Source organism: Chelonoidis abingdonii, chromosome 7 (genome assembly GCF_003597395.2).
Source record: "Chelonoidis abingdonii isolate Lonesome George chromosome 7, CheloAbing_2.0, whole genome shotgun sequence".
Classification (NCBI taxonomy): Eukaryota; Metazoa; Chordata; order Testudines; family Testudinidae; genus Chelonoidis; species Chelonoidis abingdonii.
The window spans coordinates 54262631-54283374 of record NC_133775.1 but is presented as its reverse complement, the minus strand read 5'-3'; the positions used below and the strand labels follow the sequence as shown (position 1 = coordinate 54283374).

General features: G+C 38.8%; 1 protein-coding gene across 4 annotated transcripts in view; it reads left to right on the top strand.

The window, feature by feature from the left end:
* Positions 1-20567, top strand: part of SWT1 (SWT1 RNA endoribonuclease homolog) — a 104033-nt gene extending 83466 nt beyond the window's left edge. For 2 of the 4 annotated variants that reach the window (XM_032783452.1, XM_032783450.1), the window contains 3 exons: positions 4453-4519; positions 6890-6954; positions 18967-20567. In XM_032783452.1, the coding sequence (XP_032639343.1) occupies positions 4453-4519; positions 6890-6954; positions 18967-19072 (238 nt within the window). In that variant the 3' untranslated portion in view covers positions 19073-20567. The remainder of the gene's footprint in view (positions 1-4452; positions 4520-6889; positions 6955-18966) is intronic. The other 2 variants (XR_012656262.1, XM_032783451.2) reach the window with 2 other exon arrangements.
* Positions 20568-20744: the final 177 nt, after the last annotated feature.

The window sequence follows — 20744 nt, the reverse complement described above, 5'->3', positions numbered from 1 at the left end:
CATAAAACGACCCTTGAAGATGTAGCATTGCTATGTGCTGTTAAGGTTTCTTTTTCACCCCAGAACGGGTTGTATGTCCGTATTGTTAGATCCTCACTATGAAAAAGTTAGTTAACAGTTAAACGTTGTTCAAGTGCAAATCCTAAAACCTCTGAAAGGCAAGAAAGCTTCCAGTTCAACCAGCATTCCCATCTTCAACTTCCTTTCCCATACTTTCCCAGTCTGAACTTTGGGAAGTTTGGAGCTGGATCTAAATTGTGCTGCATGTCCCCATTTATTATTTAGTTTGAGGTAACCCTGGTGTTTTCAGGATAGCTAAGTTTACAGTTGACACAATGGTTTTCCACACTTCACTTTTTTTTGTGCTTACCATCTAATGTTGGGAATAGAGATAAAGTAATTTAATATTACAGTTGGTCACAAAACTAACGGTTCTAGTTCACAAAAAGAATTTTGTATAGAAGAACTCATTCACTCAATGTCTTATGGGATTGTTGGAAGTTGCTTTTAGATACCTTTTTCCATGGCTGAGGAGAACTACTGAAATAGAAATGAGCCTGAGCTATGAAGTTGAGAGAATAAAGTGATTTTGATATAAGAATTTAATCCAAACATTCTTCAGGTTTCAGATAGATAGCTTTTGGATCTAGGAGTTTGATTCATGTACATCTCCTACTAAAACAGAAAATGTAGTTTTAAAGAACAAAAGTAGTTGCAGGGAAGGGAAGAAATGGGGCATTTTTTAAAAAAACAGTAGATAGTTGATTATGATCTTTTAATTGCCATTCTTTAAAATGATTGCCTTGTCCTAGAAACACAGTTAGAATATTTTTGCAAGAATTCTGGTCCAAGACCTTTTTTAATTTTAGTTGGAAACAGTAATAAGCACATTTAGGAAGAAGACTGACTTCTAAAGAATTCATGTGGGAGAAAGTATTGTAAATATGTGTGTAGCATAACTTCTTTTCTCTTTTTTTTTTTTAAGTTCATGTAATGTTTCTTCAGTGAGTACAACCAATTACTTTAACTTGAAAATACTGTACTGTCTTGAGCAGTTTATTCAGACTGTTTTTATAGATTCATATTCCTAGATTAAGGCCTGAAGGGACTGTTGTGATCATCTAGTCTGACCTCCTCAAATCAATTCCTGTTTAAACTGCAGTATGTCTGTTGGAAAACATCCAATCTGGATTTAACCTGTTCCTCCCCCCTTTTTTAAATATATAGCTACTTTTACTTCCCCCCCTTCAGCCAACTTGTTTTTTCTGAGCAGTATAGCCTTCTCTCTTGATGGTGAGATCATGGCTTTGTGTGCATTTTAGTAAAATCTAATAGTTCCCAACTATTATTCATATTTTCCTTCTCGAATTCTTTCTCCCAGCTGATTTGGCTCATAATTTTCAGCTTTGTGAAATTGGCCCTTTTTAAAACGTCATGTATGTATACACGCATACTTGAGATATACAGTGTGTGTGTGCTCGCTCACGCGCATTCTCTCTCTTATTTATATATATGTATATGTGACATTCTGGAGGTCTCATGCTGCCAGCACTAAAAAAAATTCAGAATTCCTAAATGTTACAGATGACAATTCCTAACTCCAATCCAATATGGGGAAAGTGTGTGTGTGTGTGTGTCTCTCTCTCTCTCTCTCTCTCATATGATGTTTGTTTCTCTCTCTCACGCTTTCCCCATATTGGATTGGAGTTAGGAATTATCATCTGTAACACTTGGGAATTCTGAATTTTTTTAGTACTGGCAGCATGAGACCTCCAGAATGTCACTCAGTGCAGTTTTTTCCCTCCTACTTAACCGTATCCAGGTTTGGGGTGTTTTTTGTTTTTGTTTTTTGTTTATGGCAGACACTAATTAGTACCCCCATTTTGTGCTTTATTTGTTAAGACCTTGATCCATAAGCACCCAAGATCACTTGTTTCTGAGTGGTCAGTGACTCAGAAAAAAGGTAAGGTAATTTTTGACACAGAGTGCTACTCCCTTTCCCCTGTTGCTCACTCAATCCCCCCTAAATAGCTTATGACCGTTGATTTTTTTTAACACTCCAATCGTATCAATTTTCCTACCAGGATTCAATAATGCCAACTTGGTGAAATGTAAGCTCATAAATGACCAATTTCAATTCTTCTTATTACCCAGGCTCCTGGCATTCATGTATAAGCAACTAAAGAATTTCTCTCCAGATCCCTGGATTGATTTTGTTCTCAATGTCTTGATTTTGTACTAAATGTGTTCATTTGTTCCCCCTTTTCACTCTTTCTTTTTGTTATTTTAATGCCACCCTAAGTAGTCTAACCAGCCTGTCACCTAGAAAATAGGTTCCCCTTCTGCTGAGATGGAGGTCCTCCAAATTGTATAGCCCAGCAATTCTCAAACATTAGCAACCTGAGGACCCCTATTTTGATTTTAAAATTTTCATGGACCCTCCAAGCCTGGTGCTCAGCTGCAGGCCTTGCCACCACTCCACCCCCTCACCCAAGCATGCCCCTTCCCTTCTCCTCCCCCTCTCTTCCAGCGCCTCTTGCATGCCACTGAACAGCTATTCCGTGGCATGCAGGAGGTACTGGGAGAGAGGGGGAGGCATTGATCAGTGCTGTTGGTGGCCCTGGACATGACTCGCGGCCCCCCTGGAGTACCCTTGTGGACCCCCAGGGGTCCACGTACCCCAGTTTTAGAGACCCTGGTATAGCCCCTTCTCTCCATTAAAAAAGGCCAGTGTTTCACAAAACCAAACCCTTTATCTTATACCACTTATCTAGCAGCAGTTTGTTTCCATAGATGTGTCAAAACAGCACTAAAGTGTTGATTTATAGGCAGATCTCGTAGCACAGATCCCAGTATAGTTCTTGTAATAATATACACAGGACATTCATTTGGCAGAAACTTTGTCAGCAGAAAATCGGTGGAGCAGGGTTAGGCCCAGCATGAGTTTCCCCTTCCTCTGGGGGCAGCAGATGTAAAACAGTCCCCATGACCCCTCCCCCAGCCACATGGGCTGAGGAAGGGTGAACAGCACTCCGGGTTGCAGTCAGTCCTACAGCCCTACCCAGGCAGGACCCCAGACTCTCTGCTTTCAGTTTGAGCTACTGTGTGGATGTTCTTTCTTTGTTCTCTGGCTGTTTAGTTCTGACTTCCCCTCCCATCTTCCCGCTACAGTCCCCTTGCTTCTAGCTTAATTCCTCCTGCCTTCCTTGCTCCTATCCAACCTTTCTTCTTTCCCTCCCTCCTCTTCAGTGTGTCCCATCCGTTCCATCATTTTCATATGCCAATCATAAATTGACACAGCTGTCTGGCTCCCAGCTAGGGGTGAGGGGCATCACCTGGGCTTCTCGCCATGGCTCCTGGCTAGGAGAGTCAGGGAAGCATTCTCCAGGAGAGTGAGGGGCAGCTGGTCTCTAACTCCCCAGCTTTCTTGTCAACTTCACAGCTCCCATCATGAAACTGACAAAACAGTCAACAGACAATGTAAGGAACTGCAGTGTTTACACAGCCACTATGTCACCCTAACTACACTGACATAAGCCTTACACTTGTCATGGAGCTGGAGTTATTATTCTGGTGTAGTAAGGCTCTTACATCGGTGGGAGGAAGGCTGGAGTGTAGACACTGACATAATAAGATCAACCTAAGCTGCCTTACGTCAATCTAACTGTGTAGTGTAGATCAGCCCTTAGAACTGATAAAGTACCCTTGTTGGTCCTTCTGCTGAGATTTCCAAGGACTGAATGGGTGTGGATAGACTGAACTACCAGTCTTGCTCCAACAGGTGATATCTCTGTTTGTTTGTGGTGTAAAATACATGAGTAAACACTATGGGAAAACTTGAAGTGCTGTTGACAGTACTGTGTGTGTTCTGTGGATGAATAAAAGAATCAGTAACTTGGCATGTCATTCTGTTCACCAGTCCCATTTCTCCTCTTCTCTCCACCCCCAAACCGCCCTAAACTAAAATACCCAATTCTCCATCCATAAATGGTAAGTATGCAGGAAAAATGCGAACTGTACCTAGTCCTTCCTTTTTGTTTTGTTTTTTGAAGTGTGGGAAAGTTTTTTTGCGTTGTATGTCAATTTTCTATTGCCCTCTCTTGACATGAGAGGCTTTGCTAGTGAGAAACAAAAGTCTTTTAGTTATATGCTGTTCCTCCCCTTCTATGTAGTGAACTGGCTGATGTGAAAACTGCATTAGAATTTTTAATTAGGAAAAACCTTCTCTAGAACTTTCCCACTAAGAGAATAAACTCCTTTAGTTCTTTTAATTGGGGGTGGAAAAATATCAGCAATCAGAAATAATTGTGAGTGTTCTTTTTGTTCTGGAACTAATTAGAATTTTTACACAATGTGGCTTTTCTGTATCTTATTAATGTAGATGTATATCATTCCAGGGTATTTTCGCTCTTCTACAAACCATCTTTTAAACTTTTTTCTTTTTCTTTTTAGAGTTTTGACCCCTAACAGTAGTTTTCAAGACATTTGGACGCTCTATAGCTTCCTAATCAGTAATGAGGTAAGAAATTTATCTTTTTGAAAATCTTTAATGGAAATGTATAATAAAGACGAATCATAGGACTGGAAGGGACCTTGAGAGGTCATCTAGTCCAGCCCTCTGCACTCAAGGCAGGACTAAGTATTATCTAGTCCATGCCTGACAGGTGTTTGTCTAACCTGCTCTTAAAAATCCCCAGATGTCATACTACAGGCAAGTGTAGTGAGTAGCCTAACTGATAGAGCTCCAGTTGAGCTCGAATTGTGAAATTTGGTACTCTTAGATTTTATGATCAATAATGGCCAAGGGGGAAAAATATGAACTTGTTTCTTTTGATCAGATGTCATTGGACTTTCTAATGGGACTCTTAACCATTCAGGTACCCTGTTTAATCTGCAGCCTTGAAATTTAGGACACTGGTTTATTACAAACTCATTACAGGGAAGTCTATAAAATTAACAGTCATCACCAGTCTAATTTACAAAAATAATACTACCTTAGTCCATTTGGCAGTCATATGGGGCCTGAGGCCTGCAATTTAGAGAAATTAAGATCATCTGAGATCACCAGTAGGACTTTAGATAAAATGTGTTTGAAAGTGAGTACCTATGGTGATAGCCACTTGGACATGAGTGATGGCTTGCTGGCACTCGTTAACATAAATGACAGTGTTCCTAAAAACAGCATTAACACAACACACTATGAAATCAAACTATATCTTCTTAGAATATATGTGAATATCTACACTATGCAAGGAATAAAATATTTCAGAAACAAATGGAAAATTCCTGTAAAATAGCAAAAGATATTGTGACTACAGCTGAGGATGCAGAATTGGGAGATCTGGGTTTTATTCCTGACTTTTCCATAGAAATGGGCTGTGTGACCTTGAGTGAGGATCAACATGTGTATTTGTTTTCCCCATTAATAAAATTATAGTCCACTCCTATGTTCTTCATTTCAGTCACTTTCCTGGTAATGTATTGCATGTGTTAGTTGTTTTGTTGTTGTCTAGGTTCCTAACTTCTAGATTGTTGATTCTTAGATAACTTTTAACTCCTTATTTTGAAATTGGGTACATCACATGTGGAAATATCAAAACTTAGGAATATATTTTCATACAGAGTACAAATAATTTTATATAAGATTTGTAATGAAATTACTTAGTTACTTTGAAAAACTTAACTCTAGGGATGACATTCAATTCTAGCATTGGAATCACCAGTTATCTATCTTTTGGTTGTGTTGCTCATTCTAACAGAGCCAACATTCAGGATAAAATGAGTTATTTTTAAAGACCTAAACTTGTCATAACAGCTCCCAACTGGCCACTGAGTTTAAGGAATCAATGTACATTAGCTGTTTTGCAGCTAGTTTTCCAGGGTTATACAAATGAGTGGTGCTATAGGTACATTTGTAAGCTCTTCAGGGCTAGTGCCCTGTCTGTATGTTTTGTACAGTTCTTAGCACAACTGGGTTCCAGTCTTGCTTGGAACCTCTAAGACCTACTAGAATATAAATGAAAACCCGCACCACAACCACGTGGATCAGCAGTTACAGAAAAATGACCCCTAAATGTCAACTGTCCCTATTGTAGCTAGGTCGCTCCTAGCCATTATCTGAATTTTTTTCCCTTTAAAAGTGTGGACCCAAAAGAGCAACCTAACGACCCAAACAGAAAAACAAGTATGTGGCATTGCAGTGTTTGGAATATTTATATGAAACCTAAAATTCAGAACTGTGTTTATATTAGTCTCTTTCATTTTATTAAAAAAAAAAAATCTGCCTCTAGGAGCCACTTCAACATCCTTAAAAATCCTGTTACAAAGCAGACAGTGTCTCTGTCCTATCCTGCTAAACCTGTAAAATAGAAAATATTGTTCTGTTGATAACAGCTCAAGGACACTATAGGACACTTGAACTTGAAATAAAGGACTAATGGCTCTATATCAGTATGGGCATTCAAAAAATATGTATTCCATATACAGAATATAGGCATTCTGGTTACAGGATGCATTATTTTCATGTCCATTGTATATGCTTAGTATATTTGTTTATGAATGTCAGAGCTCCAAATTCTATAAATCTTTTGCTATGGAATTGTGGGGATGATTCTTTCTGTACTAGAATTATCTGGAAGCTGCTATAACAATGCTATTAAATAAAACCAAGATGATACTTGCACTGTTAGCTCTAGATTGTTTTGCCCTATCATTCTGAATAGGGAATACTTGATCAGTACTATATAGTCTGGCTTCAATTCTTTTCCCATTGTCTAGACTTGAGATCCTTCTAGTTAAGTGTGTAAACATTAGGTCCAATGTATGTTATGTCAGCCATGTGATTTTCATAAGTATGTGATCCTAAATAACTCTTTCTCTTTCATCTTAGATAAATGCCGGCATAAAATTTACTGCTGAGGAACTCTATGAGTGTGTTTCACAGGAAGTGTATAGGTAAGTCAGTTATTGATTACATCTACTGGATTTCCTGAAACAGTTGAAGCACTATATTTTGTTAAGCTTTACTTTATGGTACTTGGTTATTTTCTCTTAGAAAAGTCCCCATTATTCCCTTACTGTACAAAGTAGTTCTTAAGATTTATTGAGGGAGCTGGTCTGTTATTTGCTTCCAACTTACTGTTTTCGATCCACTGTGTTTGAGTTTTCTCAAGGGTTTGTCTACATGGTGCATTAGTCTGCACTAGAGGGGGTATATATTCCAGTTTGCGCTAGTGTGTCAGGCACTAACTGGCCCATATGGACACCACTGGCACACTCTAAATGCCTCCTAGTGCATATTAATGTAGGCCCTGGAAACTGGACACTACAGTGACTTTGAGTGTGCCCTCAGGGTCTATATAGGCCAGTTAGTGCATGACATGTTAGTGCACACTAGAATTACACATATTTTAGCACAGACTAATTAATGCACATGTAGTCAAGCCCTAAATCTGGAATAAACTCAGTCCAAAGAAGTAGGTTCTTAGAAGTAAACACGCTTAATATAGAAGCTTTTTTGTTTGTTTTTGTTTTTAAAATTAAATTTAATTAAAATTAAAAAAGAGGTTGAATTGTATAAACATTTGGGGATAAAGGTCACTGGTGTCTAAAGCTTTGCCTTCAGTTTAGCTATTGTGTGTGTGGGGGTATTATCAAAGCTGTCAGAAAAGGGTAACTACTACTATTTGGTGGCTCAAACTAAAACAATCACTTTTTTTCTACAGAAACATTAATTAAAAGGCTTGGGATGCAGAGCTTTTGATTTTATTTTAAATACCATAATTGAAAATACATTCCAACTTTTAAGGTTGTAAAAGGCTGATAGGGATTTCTTGGATGCTTCCATTATAAACTGGAACTAGAGGCAATTAACAGTAATAAAAAAATAAGATGGCTTCCACCAAAAATGCATAACATGTTTGCAATACATTGTCCTGCTCAGCTAAAATCTTTCAAAACCCTTAGTCTGTATATATGTGTATGGTGATTAGTGATTCAGGATGTACTAAATTTTTATGACTGTCCTATCAACAAGCTGACTCTAATGTTAGAGAAAATATTTTGCAGTGTCGGGGAGGGGTTCAACGTGGAGTTCAATAGAGATGGAATATTTTGGATGATCAATTGGCTTACGGTGGCACTAAGTACTCATGCAGTTTTCAGCAGTAATTATGGAACCAATTGTAGGCATTTAAATAACTAACTTTGGAATAAAATCCACAATACAGCCTGCTATACTGTGTTAGTACAGCGTGAAGATAATTATAACCTGAGGAATTTCTCAGTATTTAAAACTTGTCTCAACAAGCTCCAAAATTCTTTTATTTTCTGGAGGATCCCAAAATTAAATGGACCCTTTCTGGAATTCTGCTAGTTCTGGCTTCTTGACACTAGGTCACAGCTATTTGATTAGGGTAAACCATTGAGAAGCTTGTCGAGCAGGCTGCTCTGTATCAGAACTTTGTTTTCTATAATGAGCTACATGTCTTCACGTTGCCCCTTGGTAATGCTTATGTTGCATACAAGTAGCCTCCTTTGGGAACGTTTTAAGCAAACCAGTTAGATAGTAGATCTTACATCTACAAATTCAAGTTACAGGTAATGTTTCCAACTTCTATCTTTAATTGCGCTTCCTCTTTTATTATAGCAGTGAAGTTTATTTTGTAGTACAGACATGAAATAAAACATGATCCTGACCAATTAAATAAAAATAATAAATGCTGGTCTGAAAGCCCTCCTTATAAAAATGGAAACACAATAAGCCAAAGGAGAGGAAAAAGAATCCTTTATTTTTAAGGCAGGTGGATTATGTGGATGTTGGTAGAGACTGAATAGCCAAGGTATTGAGACTTGTAGTTGAAGTGGGATTAAAATATTTGTCTTTGATTAATTTAATCTACAGATTAACACCTCAAAAGGTAACTGAACTTTCTATGATTTTTTGACAAATATTTGTCAACTTTTGAAGAGAACATTTTAAAATGGTTCCATTTTGAAATTTGTTCCTGAAGTATTTAACCATTTTGGCAGAAAAGAGAGGGACTCCCTGTAACTAAACAGCCACATCTTTCCATCTCTCACTACTGCAGTATCTCATATGTTGTAGTATCCTTATTGTGGGAGCACCTAGAGGTGATAATCAGGGATTGAGACCCCATTCTGCTAGGTGTGCATGTGATCTTTCCCTACCCTACAGTAAAAAGGACTTTTTTTTTCTAAAGAGTAAATAGGACAAAATTAAACTGTCCCACAGTTGAAATGAGAGAGAGGTTATGATGAATTACAAGAACAGTTGTCTGTCTTACAGCTGCAAAAGCTAGCAGGACTACTCAGATCCATCAGCTACTTTAGATTGTGCTGCACCTGCACAGGATGACTGGCAGCTTCCCCTGCTCACGTAGCTCTACAGCCCATCTCTGCCTTTATATCCCATTCATGACCCCCTGCCCCACTACCACCAACATCCTGGTGACCTTCTGAAGTTTGCTTGTTGGAGTTCCAGTCTTATTGAACACATCATGATTTGTCTGATCAGAGCTTCTCTGAAACTTGGGATGTTAATCAGAGAAACTGCTTCAGGGCTTTTCTTGTCAAGGGCTCTTGTCTGCATGTTTCCTCTTCTCATCTTCCACTCCTTGCCCTCTGTGTTAGAGACTGGGATATGAGGAGAAAGGAGACTGGGTGGGAAAGGAGTATATACCTAGTTCTACTATTTGTGCAGCTTTTCTAACTCATTCCCCTTGATCATCATTGAATGTGTCAAGGACAGAGGGCTGGAGAAAGCAGGAAAGCCAAGGGCTGAGAAGCAGTGTTCCCTGCTCTCTGATCAGCCTCTCTCCCAATACAGCTTCTTGTCTCTCTGACCAAGTAAAGCTGGCTGGTGGAATCAGGACCTGATAAACCATCCATAGTTAATCATAGCAGAGCTCCCTGTCTGGTGAACGGTGGAAAGTTTATCACATAGAGAAGCTGTCTCAGTAGAAGAGCACAGCTTGTCGGGGAATTTGTCTGAAAGCTCCACCTCTTCCTGCCCTTTTCCCATTTTTCAGTCTGGAATATGTACATTGAGGGCAATAGCATTGTTGGATTGCAAGTGAGTGTGGTAGAGAGGGTAGTATTATGTTGTGATGGTAGCTAATATTTGGAGAAGGGTATGGTATTGTATTGGGTGTTAATTTAGGATATCTTATTCAAGTTTTCAGCGTTGAGAGGAGATACTGTTTTTGTGAGGGGGATTATATGGATTGACTAATTGACAATTTGGCGCAAACCCCAAGGAGGGAGGAAAAATTATTATTACATTAAAATTATTCGGCCCATGAGTCTTTGGCCCTGTCTAGACTAAGAGAATGTTAGCTTGGGGAGTATAGGCTTGACCATGACAACGGGGCTGGCAGTTCTTAAAATGTAATATTAGAGGCACAACAGCAAGCTATTCTGACACAGCGGAAAGATAAGAATAGCCCCAGGAGGCCAATGTGGCTGTGCAAGTTGCTTTTTAGCTATCTGAAAACCAAAAGGGATACATACAAGGAAATGGAAAGAGGGGCATGTCACAAAGGAAGTATACATGGGAATAGCATGCATGTGTAGGGACCAAATCAGGAAAGCCAAGATAAAGACTGAGTTACAGCTGGCAATAAATGTTAGTGACAACAAGAAGCAGTTCTTCAAATACGTCAGCCAAAAAAGAAAGATCAAGGATGGTCTGGGTCCATTGCCCAATGGAGAAGGTGAATTGGTAACTGAGGATGATAGGAAGGCGGAGCTGCTCAATGCCTATTTTGCTTCAGTCTTCGCTAGTTGTGCAGTCACATATTGTTGGTTTTTTGTGAGAAGTTACCATAGACAATAAAGGGAAGGGATGCAGATAGGGATAACTAAAGAACACCTCAGAGATTTTCTGACCAGTTTGAATGGGGCCGGATGCTGTTCACCTGAGGTTATGGAAGGAATTACCTAAAGAAATTGTGGAGCCACTGGCAATATTTACAAACTCATGCATGACAGGAGAGGCAAAGATGCTTCTGAGTCAGGAATGGTGATCTTTAACCAGTACACCCAGAGCCTATTTTCAGTATCTTTTGTGCATCTCCTTTGTCCTGTCCCCTTTTTTCACAAGTAGAAAAGGAATGTATTTGAGCTTCCTGACAGCAGCAGCAGCCATGTTCTGAGCTGTGATGACAAAACATGCTATAAAAATGCTAATGCTATCAGGCTCCCTCTTGCAATAAGGAGATGTAGAAACAATCCCTGTTGGCCCATTGAGAATTGGATATAACTACTATAAATCAATAGTCCCTGGCGGAACTGATATCCTTTTGCACTACTTCTTTGTTAGTGTAAGAGAGCCTGGATGTTAAATCTTGCCTTTCATGTTCATCTTGTCTAGCTGCTAATCAATTGGCACTACAATATCTTAGGCAGAATTTTAATTAAGTCGGAAGGAAATTAAATATTTATGTTTGAGCTGCAGATATTTTCCTGAGCTTGTTTCTAAGGAATATCTCATTAGACTGTGTTGTCAAAATCATTCTAACTGCTTTTGAAGTTCATAATTTGTATTGGTATTGTTCACTAGTTAACTTTGTAAATAGACCTGCCCCATACCATTAGTATGTTGTGTTACTGGCTAGATAAGTGGAGGAAAATGTCTATGGGGTGTCTGCACTTACAGCATCATGCTGAGTACGTACACTGTATCCCTCGCTCCCCTCCACACACACATATAGTTTATAAATAGCAATGAAGACAGTGGCACACTGCTTAGGTGAACAAAGACCTACAAGAACTTTAGTGTGTGTGTTTAGTTAATGCCCAGGCCATTCCTCCAACATCTACCCTGCTACTTTTAGCAGTGTAGCATCCTGCTGCAGTGAAAGGCTCCAGCAGCAGGGAAAAGCACTAATGAGACAAAGCAGCCCGGAAAAGGTCTGGCAGCTCCCTGCTACTGGAGCCTTTCGCTGCTTCAGTGAAATTATCCTGCAGATCTCCACTGCCTGAGCCTTTCCCTGCTGAAGAAGTCATTCATTGCCATGTGTAGCTATGTATTGCAGTGTGGACATAGCCACAGTGGAAAGTACGCATGGAGCTACACTTATACTACCTGACACCACATGTATATAGAAGGGTAGAGACATAACCAGGCAGTTTCTAAGGGTACGCGGGTAGTGTTCGATGTATCAGGGATCGATTTATCGTGTCTTGTCTGGATGCAATAAATCGATCCTCTAATAGACACCCGTACTCTCACCTCGGCAGGAGGAGTAAGCGGAGTTGACGGGGGGAGCCACGGCAGTCAACTCACCGCCGTGAGGGCAGGCAGGTAAGTCGAACTAAGATACTTCAGCTTCAGCTACGTGAATAGTGTAGCTGAAGTTGTGTATCATAGTTTGAATGCTCCCCTCCACTAGTATAGCCAGGCACTATAACAGTTGTGTTGCAAGTGGGTTGAAACACAGCTGTAGTTGGTAATTAGAATCTCTTCATGCATTATGCTGTAAATTATTCCCAGAAGCCGCGTCATGCATTTGAATGATTTAGTTTTCATGGGTGGGATTTTTCTTTCCCCTAGTCCTTGGGCAGATGACCAAATTTATTTTATTCGTTAGAACAAAAACTATAAAGTAAGAATGCATGGATTTCAGGTATGGGAACACTTTTTTTTTTTTTTTTTTTTGCTTCCATTTGCTGGATTGTTAAAATTCTAACCTATTATGTGATCAATAAAGCAGAAATAAAATAACAGAAAACTTAGCCAGTGGGCTGTACTGACATATAATAATCACCCTGGTGAAGAGAAATGTGTATGTAAACTATGCAGCACCTGGTTTGAAGTGTTTGTTATTTAAGGGAACAGACCTGTAGTGTGCTCATGTGAGTAAGCTGTTTAATGTCCCCAAGTCCTGTGTTATAAAATATTATGGTGGATCAATTTTCAAATGTTTCTTGGTTTTTAAAAAAAAAAGTCAAAATGGCTGAAATTATTGAAATTGCATTTAACTAGCTTTAGATCCTTAATGTTCAGATTGTTATTGCCTAACAAAACTCTAAATGCAAAATAAGTATAGTTGCAGATACAATAAAAATGCACCCTTGCCTGGAGCAAATAACTGAATTTCTATTAAATAATTGAGTCCTTCTGGTCTTACATCTGCAGCTGGCTCAATCACTGTTTCCTCGGGCTGCATGAAAGCATTTAGTTTAAACTTGCAGCTCAAAGTAAAGGCTTGATCCTACAACTCTTACTTGCATTAGTAGTCATTACTTGTGCAAATTGTCCTATTTTAGTGGTTCTCAAACTTTGTACGGGTGACCCCTTTCACATAGCAATCCTCTGTGTGCGATCCTCCCCTTATAAATTCAAAACACTTTTTTGTATATTTAACACCATTAGAAATGCTTAAGGCAAAGCGGGTTTGGGGTGGAGGCTGACAGCTCGTGACCCCCTGAGGAATCCCAACCCCCAGTTTGAGAACCGCTGTCCTATTTATTTCCAAGCACACACTGATTCCAGTGAGAGTGACTGCTCATGTGAAGAAGGGTTACAGGACCAGGCTCTGTGTTCAATATCTGTGATCCTAGGTGATCTTGACAGAGTTAGCCAAAAAATGTTTTCCCCTGACAACACCCACCACTCATTAAAAAGCACAAGCAAGCATCAGCAATGTGGGTTGTGTTGGAGGAAACTTGTGCTGTAACTGAAATGCATAGCTACACAGAAAAAGAAGCTACAAATTGGACAAAGTAAACTGGTGTGATACCACTGCTTAATTTAAAACTTGCTGTGAATGAAGAAGTTTAACAGATAAAGAGCCAAAGGACCTAAAGGGTCTGTCTCTTACTCTTTACCTAGGCAAATGTCCACTGCATTAACTTAAACCTACTGTAATATTTGCATAAGGATTTGCCTCATTTTTTCCCTAAATGAATATTTATAACCTGTGACTAACTATGCTAGTAAAGAAAAAGTGTGTGTGTGTGTGTGTGTGTGTGTGTATATATATATATATATATATATATAAGGATTATAACTATATACACGATAACAAACAAGAACTACGAGTAGCTAGGGAAGTAGAGGTCAGCTAAGCCACACTCCACTGTTCCAATGACCGACACGGGCGGTAAGAAGGAACTGAAGGGTGGCTGGGTCAGCTGGGGTATATATCCGGTGCCATAGTGGCGCCACTCCAGGGGGCGCCCAGCCGACTCACCGAGTGTTGCTAGGGTAAAAAGTCTTCTGACGAACATGCACGTGGCGCGCGCACACCTAATTGGAATGGATATGAACAATCACTCGAAGAACCTGTGTTTTAAAAGGGCTGAGATTAATGATCTCCAGTGTTTTCACATTGCTGCCTTGCACACACAATGCTTAATTCAAGCAGACAGGTATTTTTGGTACTTGGCAAAGCCAGCATGCTCTGTTAATGCTTCCTGCTCTTACAATGAGGTAGGGAAAAGTCCAGAGTCACTGGCATTTTCAGAACAATGGTCACGTGTAGATGTAAAATGGAAAAAGGTATATTTCTGCTATGGAGCCTTTAATGTGCAGTGATTATGTATTGGGTATTACAGAAGTGTGTGGGAATGATTGTGAAAGTGACTGTTTACAAAACAAAACTTCTACTACTGCTCTTCTGTCTTATCTGCTGATAAAATTGAGATTTATTATCTTGGATAATGCAGAGGTGACATAGCAGCCAAGTTCTGCTTCTGGAATCTTTATTGTAACTATATGGTTTGAGGTAGAAATGTATTCTCCAGCACTGGAAAACTATATACTGGGGATTTGAAAAGCAATTAGAACAATCTTGTTTTGACTGATACTTCAGCAGATTTGGGCTTTGAATGTAAAACCCATAATCACTTAAATCCGTACTCACGCAGGTAGTCCCAATTAAATCAGTCGACCTACTCATGTGATTCTTTGTCCTGGACATGGAAGTCATTTACGAAATATAAATATAGATGTCATTATCGTTAACTTTTTCTACCAAACCATGCTTTTGCCCTTTGTACTTGGTTAATTGTTGCATGACTCTTACTGTTTTATATCTAGTATTTTTGTTTTATGGCTAGTAATTGGGGCCATTAGCAAGAATCTTTCATGGTAGTGATATCCAGGCTTACAGTGATTCTATGTAATCAATCTGATGTTGGCTGTGGAATTCTAGTTTTGGCCATGTCCAGACCTCTGGCTAGGCAGACAGCTTGTAACAATTACTTATGCAATAAATGTGTGTTAAAGGTAATATAATAGCTTCCTTTGCATTTAATTTCACTTTACTATGCATCCTTTAAAAAAAAAAAAAAAAAAAAAGTGGCAAAGAGGAAAGTTTTGACCTCACTTGGATTTCATTAAAAAGTCTTTATTTGTTAAATGAGATGGCCCAGAGACACTAACTGAGATCTGGATCCCCATTGTGTCCCAAAAGTAAAAAAAAAAAAAAATAAAAAAAAAAAAAAAAAAAAGTGGGGGGGAGAGCAAAAACAACCACCACCCCAAGATTCTCTGATGACAAAGTAATAGATGCTCAGGATATTTCGTTAAGTACTGCAGATACATAAGTCCAGATCCATAAGTATTAGACTGTCTCCAAAGGCTATTTGAAATGTATATACTGCCATTATTACCAGATTGATTGCTCAGTTTATAAACCAGTGAGAACTTCATCCACTGACAGCAGTGGAGCCACTTCTGGCATGACACTAAGTGACCATTATTTAAATAGCTGTGAAATATCAATTCACAAAGAGATGAAAGGAATGTATTTCTGTAGCTAGAAAAAGCCTCAGTCGCTGAGCAAAATGTTGATATAAAACCCTAACGGTTCAAATACAGATGGTGTCTTGACTGAATAGTAGGACTAGCAATAGTTTTGGACCATCTCAGCATTACTGGTGGATCTTGTGAAAGTTTGACTTTTTTTGCCAGACTCTTTCTGCTCAGCTTTTCAAAGGCATTACGTTAGAACCCCTTGGCATTATCAAGGACATACTGCTGAAATCCTTACTTGGGCATAATGCACACTAAATTCCTAGCAAGTGTTGCCTGGGTAGACAGTGGTATTGGGACTGTAATATCAATTGGTGTTAGGTTTTTAATGCTGCACATGATTGTAATGGATGTAGATATGAGATTCAGTGCTAACTGCAGCAAACTTCATGATAAAACTCCTCTTGTAAATTGTTTTGTCAACCTATTACTTAATTTTTTTCCCCAACACTATGGCAAAGCCAGGGTAATAAGTCAAAATAGCTTCATGGACAACAGCCAGAGCGGCTGAAACTATTTGAAGGTAGGGGTGGCAATTGAATGCTGTGTGGCAGGGCGGTTACCACAGGGATATTTATATATAATTTACATGTGGCCTTTGTGTTTTAGAAGATTTATAGTAATCAATCTCTAGTTCTCTTTGTAGCCTAGTCTTTAAATTATGCATCTGCCATCTAGGTAATTGTAACTTCCTCTGCCCCTACACATTAAGACAAAACCTACATTAGACTTGCAAAAATTGGTTCCATGAGTTGTCTGAGCATTGACATTCCCAATAAGAATGTATCAAGTAATTCATAAGGAATACTATTCAAGAAATATTTCTATTCACATATTCTGTTGAAGTTACAAACTGTTCAAAATTATTTGCAGAGTTACTACTTCAAACAATGCTTGGTCTGTAACTCAGTTGTGGCACTTTACCAGTATATAAGCTGTTTTGACTGAACACAAAGGACCTATAATGTGCTCCTGTTCCCCAATTGGCTGAGTATCTTAGCATCCCTTGCACAGGGCAAGTTGTCACTAGCATGAATTTGAAATTTGAGAATCAGTAATAGCTTGTTACTATTAGCTATTTCTGTGAATATTCCTGCTGGTAAATGTGTTAAGATCAATATTTTAATTTGCTTTGAGTCTTAATTTTCTTCAGTAGTGCAGGGAAGTACATCTTGAATATAGGGTTTTTCTTTCTGTATTTGCCAGCTGTAATGGTGACTTGAAGCTAAAAATAGAACTTCTACCACTTAGTAGCCAACACAAGATCAAGTTAGAAAGAAAACTTAAGACATACAGATGTCAGATCTAGCAAGTTAGCTGCCTCAGGAAAGGTTTAGCTGTTCAACTGGTAAAGTTTAAAAGAGCATCTCTGTGGTTTTGTGAAATCCTGGAGGTGGAGGGGCAGAGGCTATCTCAGTAAAAGTAAACTTTTTTTTACACCACCAAATATGTATTCACTTTTTAAAAAAAAAACAAATTGGAAATTAGGCAATTTGGAAGGTGGCTTTATTTATTCTCTAAAAATTGTTTACCTTTCTCAGAGAAGGGGGGTCTACTCATAGTTCGAAAGGCTTGTGTGAATCTGCAATGGATACTAGTTTAAATTAAAACTCAGCAGTTGCCACTCTGCATACTCCAGTGTGTTTGTTTTAAAATAGAAGTTACTCTGATTACTGCAGGTACCTGGATAATGGTTAGGGTTTAATGATGCCCATTGGAACAGATCCTCAATTGCTGTAAACTGACAGAACTCGACTGGAGTCAATGGAACTTCTGCAGTTTACACCAGTTGACTATCTGCCCCACTGTATGTATTGCTTGTGTACTGTTAAATAGGTATAACAGGGTCCTCTTTAATCTCCATGAGCGACAATTAAACAAAATAACGAAATTGAAACAAAATTTTGAACAATCAGTCCTCAGGATTCCTGTTCAGAAACAGTGTAAGTCATACAGTACCTGTGCTCTGAATGAGCAGTATTAAGCCATGTCTAAACAACGTAATGTAATGATTGTACTAACAGAATCCCATGGAAGTTAAATGCCTAATCTGAAAAGGTACACTCTACTTCTTTTCTAGACGGAAGGAGAGGGCAAAATAAGGTCAGATTTGTCTGCAGCATCAGTGCCATAGGACAGCTTCTAGCTCCAGTAGCTCTAGTGCAGTTCTCAAACTGTAGGTTGGGACCCCAAAGTGGGTTGCAACCCTTTGAATCGGGTTGCCAGGGCTTAGACTTGCTGAGGCCTGGGGTTTCAGCCCTGCATGACAGGGCTCAGGTTACAGGCCCCCTGCCTAGGGATGAAGCCCTTGAGCTTCAGCTTTGGCCAATAGCAGAGGGGATCAGATTTTGGCCCCCACCCAAGGCACTGGGGCTTGGGCAGGCTCAGGCTTCAGTTCCCCCTCCTGGGGTCATGATATGGTGCAATGAAGTTTTTAGAACCCCTGCTCTAGTAGATAGGCAGCTAAATTCCACTGTATGCTCTTTTGCTGCAGTTGACCATTGAGCTATACAATGATCAACTTTCCAATTATCTCAATGAGGTTACCAAAAAAAGTGGTTTACTGTAGGAAAACAGAAAATAGGCTCTGATTCAGGGAGGTACTGTGCATAACTTTATGCATACAGGTAGTCTCACAGAACTCTTGAGATTGCTCATATACTTAAGCCCTTAATTTTAATTTTTTTTGTGGAAATGGGGCTGTTATGAGGCAATTTTAGGAAAAATTGGGAAAAGACAAGACTAAAGGAAAAGGTGACTTTGGAATTTACACATTGTTTTCATTCAAACAGCTTCAGTGGAAAAAAGCTTTTAAAATAAAATCTGTAGTTTCAATTGCATATATTTGGTACCTTTATTCCGTGTACATGACTGTCCAAACGCTAATTCCATAAATATGCTGATACTAATTTTTGTTCATGCAGCTGGGGATGGGAATAGTTGGCTTAGTTTGAAACTCACTAATATTACTACTTGAAAGATTAGACACTGTGTAGATAAAGGATGACACTTTTGGCAGATGTCAGGTTTCCTCCACTCACTGTTCAGAAAGCTTGGGCGCACAGCCTCTCTGAAAATACTGTGTTACATCTAAAAATTAAAACATTTTGAATATGCAAATTAGGCATTTTGTATATTAAACCAACCTGTCAGTCAATAACTTATATCTTTTCTTTTCCTTCTAGAGAGAGATTAACAGTTGGATGTTGCCAACTGGCACAACTGGAGTACACTATTACACAATGCAATGCATCTGTCCATATGGAGGCCAAAAATAGGGGCTGGTTATGATACTACAATCAACTTCAGGTTTTGATCTACACTGTTCTCCCTTGAGCTTCCCCCGCCTTAAACTGTACTCATTTTTAAAAAATAAAATGGGGAACTTTGTCAGGAGAGCAACCACAATGTAGTCCAGTTTTTCTCAGTGCTGTTTAATTTACACTTGAATCTACTTCTTGAATTTATTTTTTTTCCTATTCAGCTAGCACCAGGAGTCCACCAGCAGCATTGTTAGCATTTGCATAATCTCTGGAAGACTAGATATAAACACAATCCTAGATGTTGCCACTAGGATACTTAACATACATTATCTGTTTAGACCACTTTTAAATTGAAGTGCAAAAAATAAATAGCCAGTGTTTTTTGTATAGTACAGAAGACCACCCTGTAAACACCTCCCTTCTATCACAACCAAAAAGCAAGAAAACAGTGTGATGTAAAACTTAAAGTTCAAGACAAAATCTACAAAAGTTATTGTTTTCAAACACCTTAAATTCAAGCCAGAGGAGAACTTTTTTTGGTCTGCCTAAAAGATGACAGGTGAAGAGAGGTGAAAAATAAGTTTCACCAATTTAGAAAGAGTTTAAAAGTTCTCCTGCCCTCCTCCAGTTCAGTGATCAAGTTAACCCTTTCCTGTATGTACTAGTCTGAGTGGTACTGAGAATTTCCTGTCCTTAAGCAAAGATGGTGCAGGTGAGACCTTAGTGTTTCTTATAAGGTGTATGAGTTAAACAGCTACTAACAAGTAAAACTGCCTAAAAATTGCTCCCTCTCTAAATTATCTGGTTTTATTTACCCATATGTGATTAGTAATTCTGTTTGTCCTGTCCCTTACAGTAGAAATTTGGGTGGTTTTTAACCTAGAAGTCATCTTAAAGACCAAAACACACCTACCTTTTCAACCTACCTTTATATATAAAGGAACTTCATTTCTACTGCAGGGCGCTGTCAAATGATTTCCCTTGCTGCTGTTCAAGTTGCACACTTTGCTGTTGGAATGTAATTATAACTCGTTTCCTGAAACTGAGTTCACAGCTATTCGTCTACAGCTATTTACAATACTTCTGGCCTTTAACACTACCTATTTGCTTGTACAGAGACCAGAGATACTTGTAACACTTGATTTTTTTAAATATATTTTGACTTTGTAAAGAGTTATTAGTGTAACTAATTGAAGTTTAATTCCTTAATAAATTGTGCTATTTTGCACAGTTGTATCTTTACTATGTAGATGCAAATGTGTCCACTCACTTCTTGTAGAAAAGAGCAGGATGAGATTTTATTCAAGTCTTGATAAAGTTTGGCAAGCAAATTCTACCGCACCTGGGGGGAAAGGGATATTTCTTCTGTTCATGTTCTTCTATGCCATTCTATGTACTGAATTTCCAAATGTCTCAGAAGCTGCTACAGTACAGGCTCTCAGTTGCGGAAAAAGAATTGATTTTTTTTTAAAATACCTTGCTGCCCCATTCTGAGTATTCTAACGTGTACTTAAGATGCTTGGGGTAGAAAAAAAAAAAAAAAAAAAGCTTGTTCATGACATACTGTCAGTGCTGTTGTCCTCAAACACTCTGACAACTTCATTCTTCAAGGCAGCAGTAAAACTTGGGTGACTTGTCAGGAATGCATCACAGTATATATTTAAAACACATACCTTTTTTCCAGATCTACTAAAAGTTAG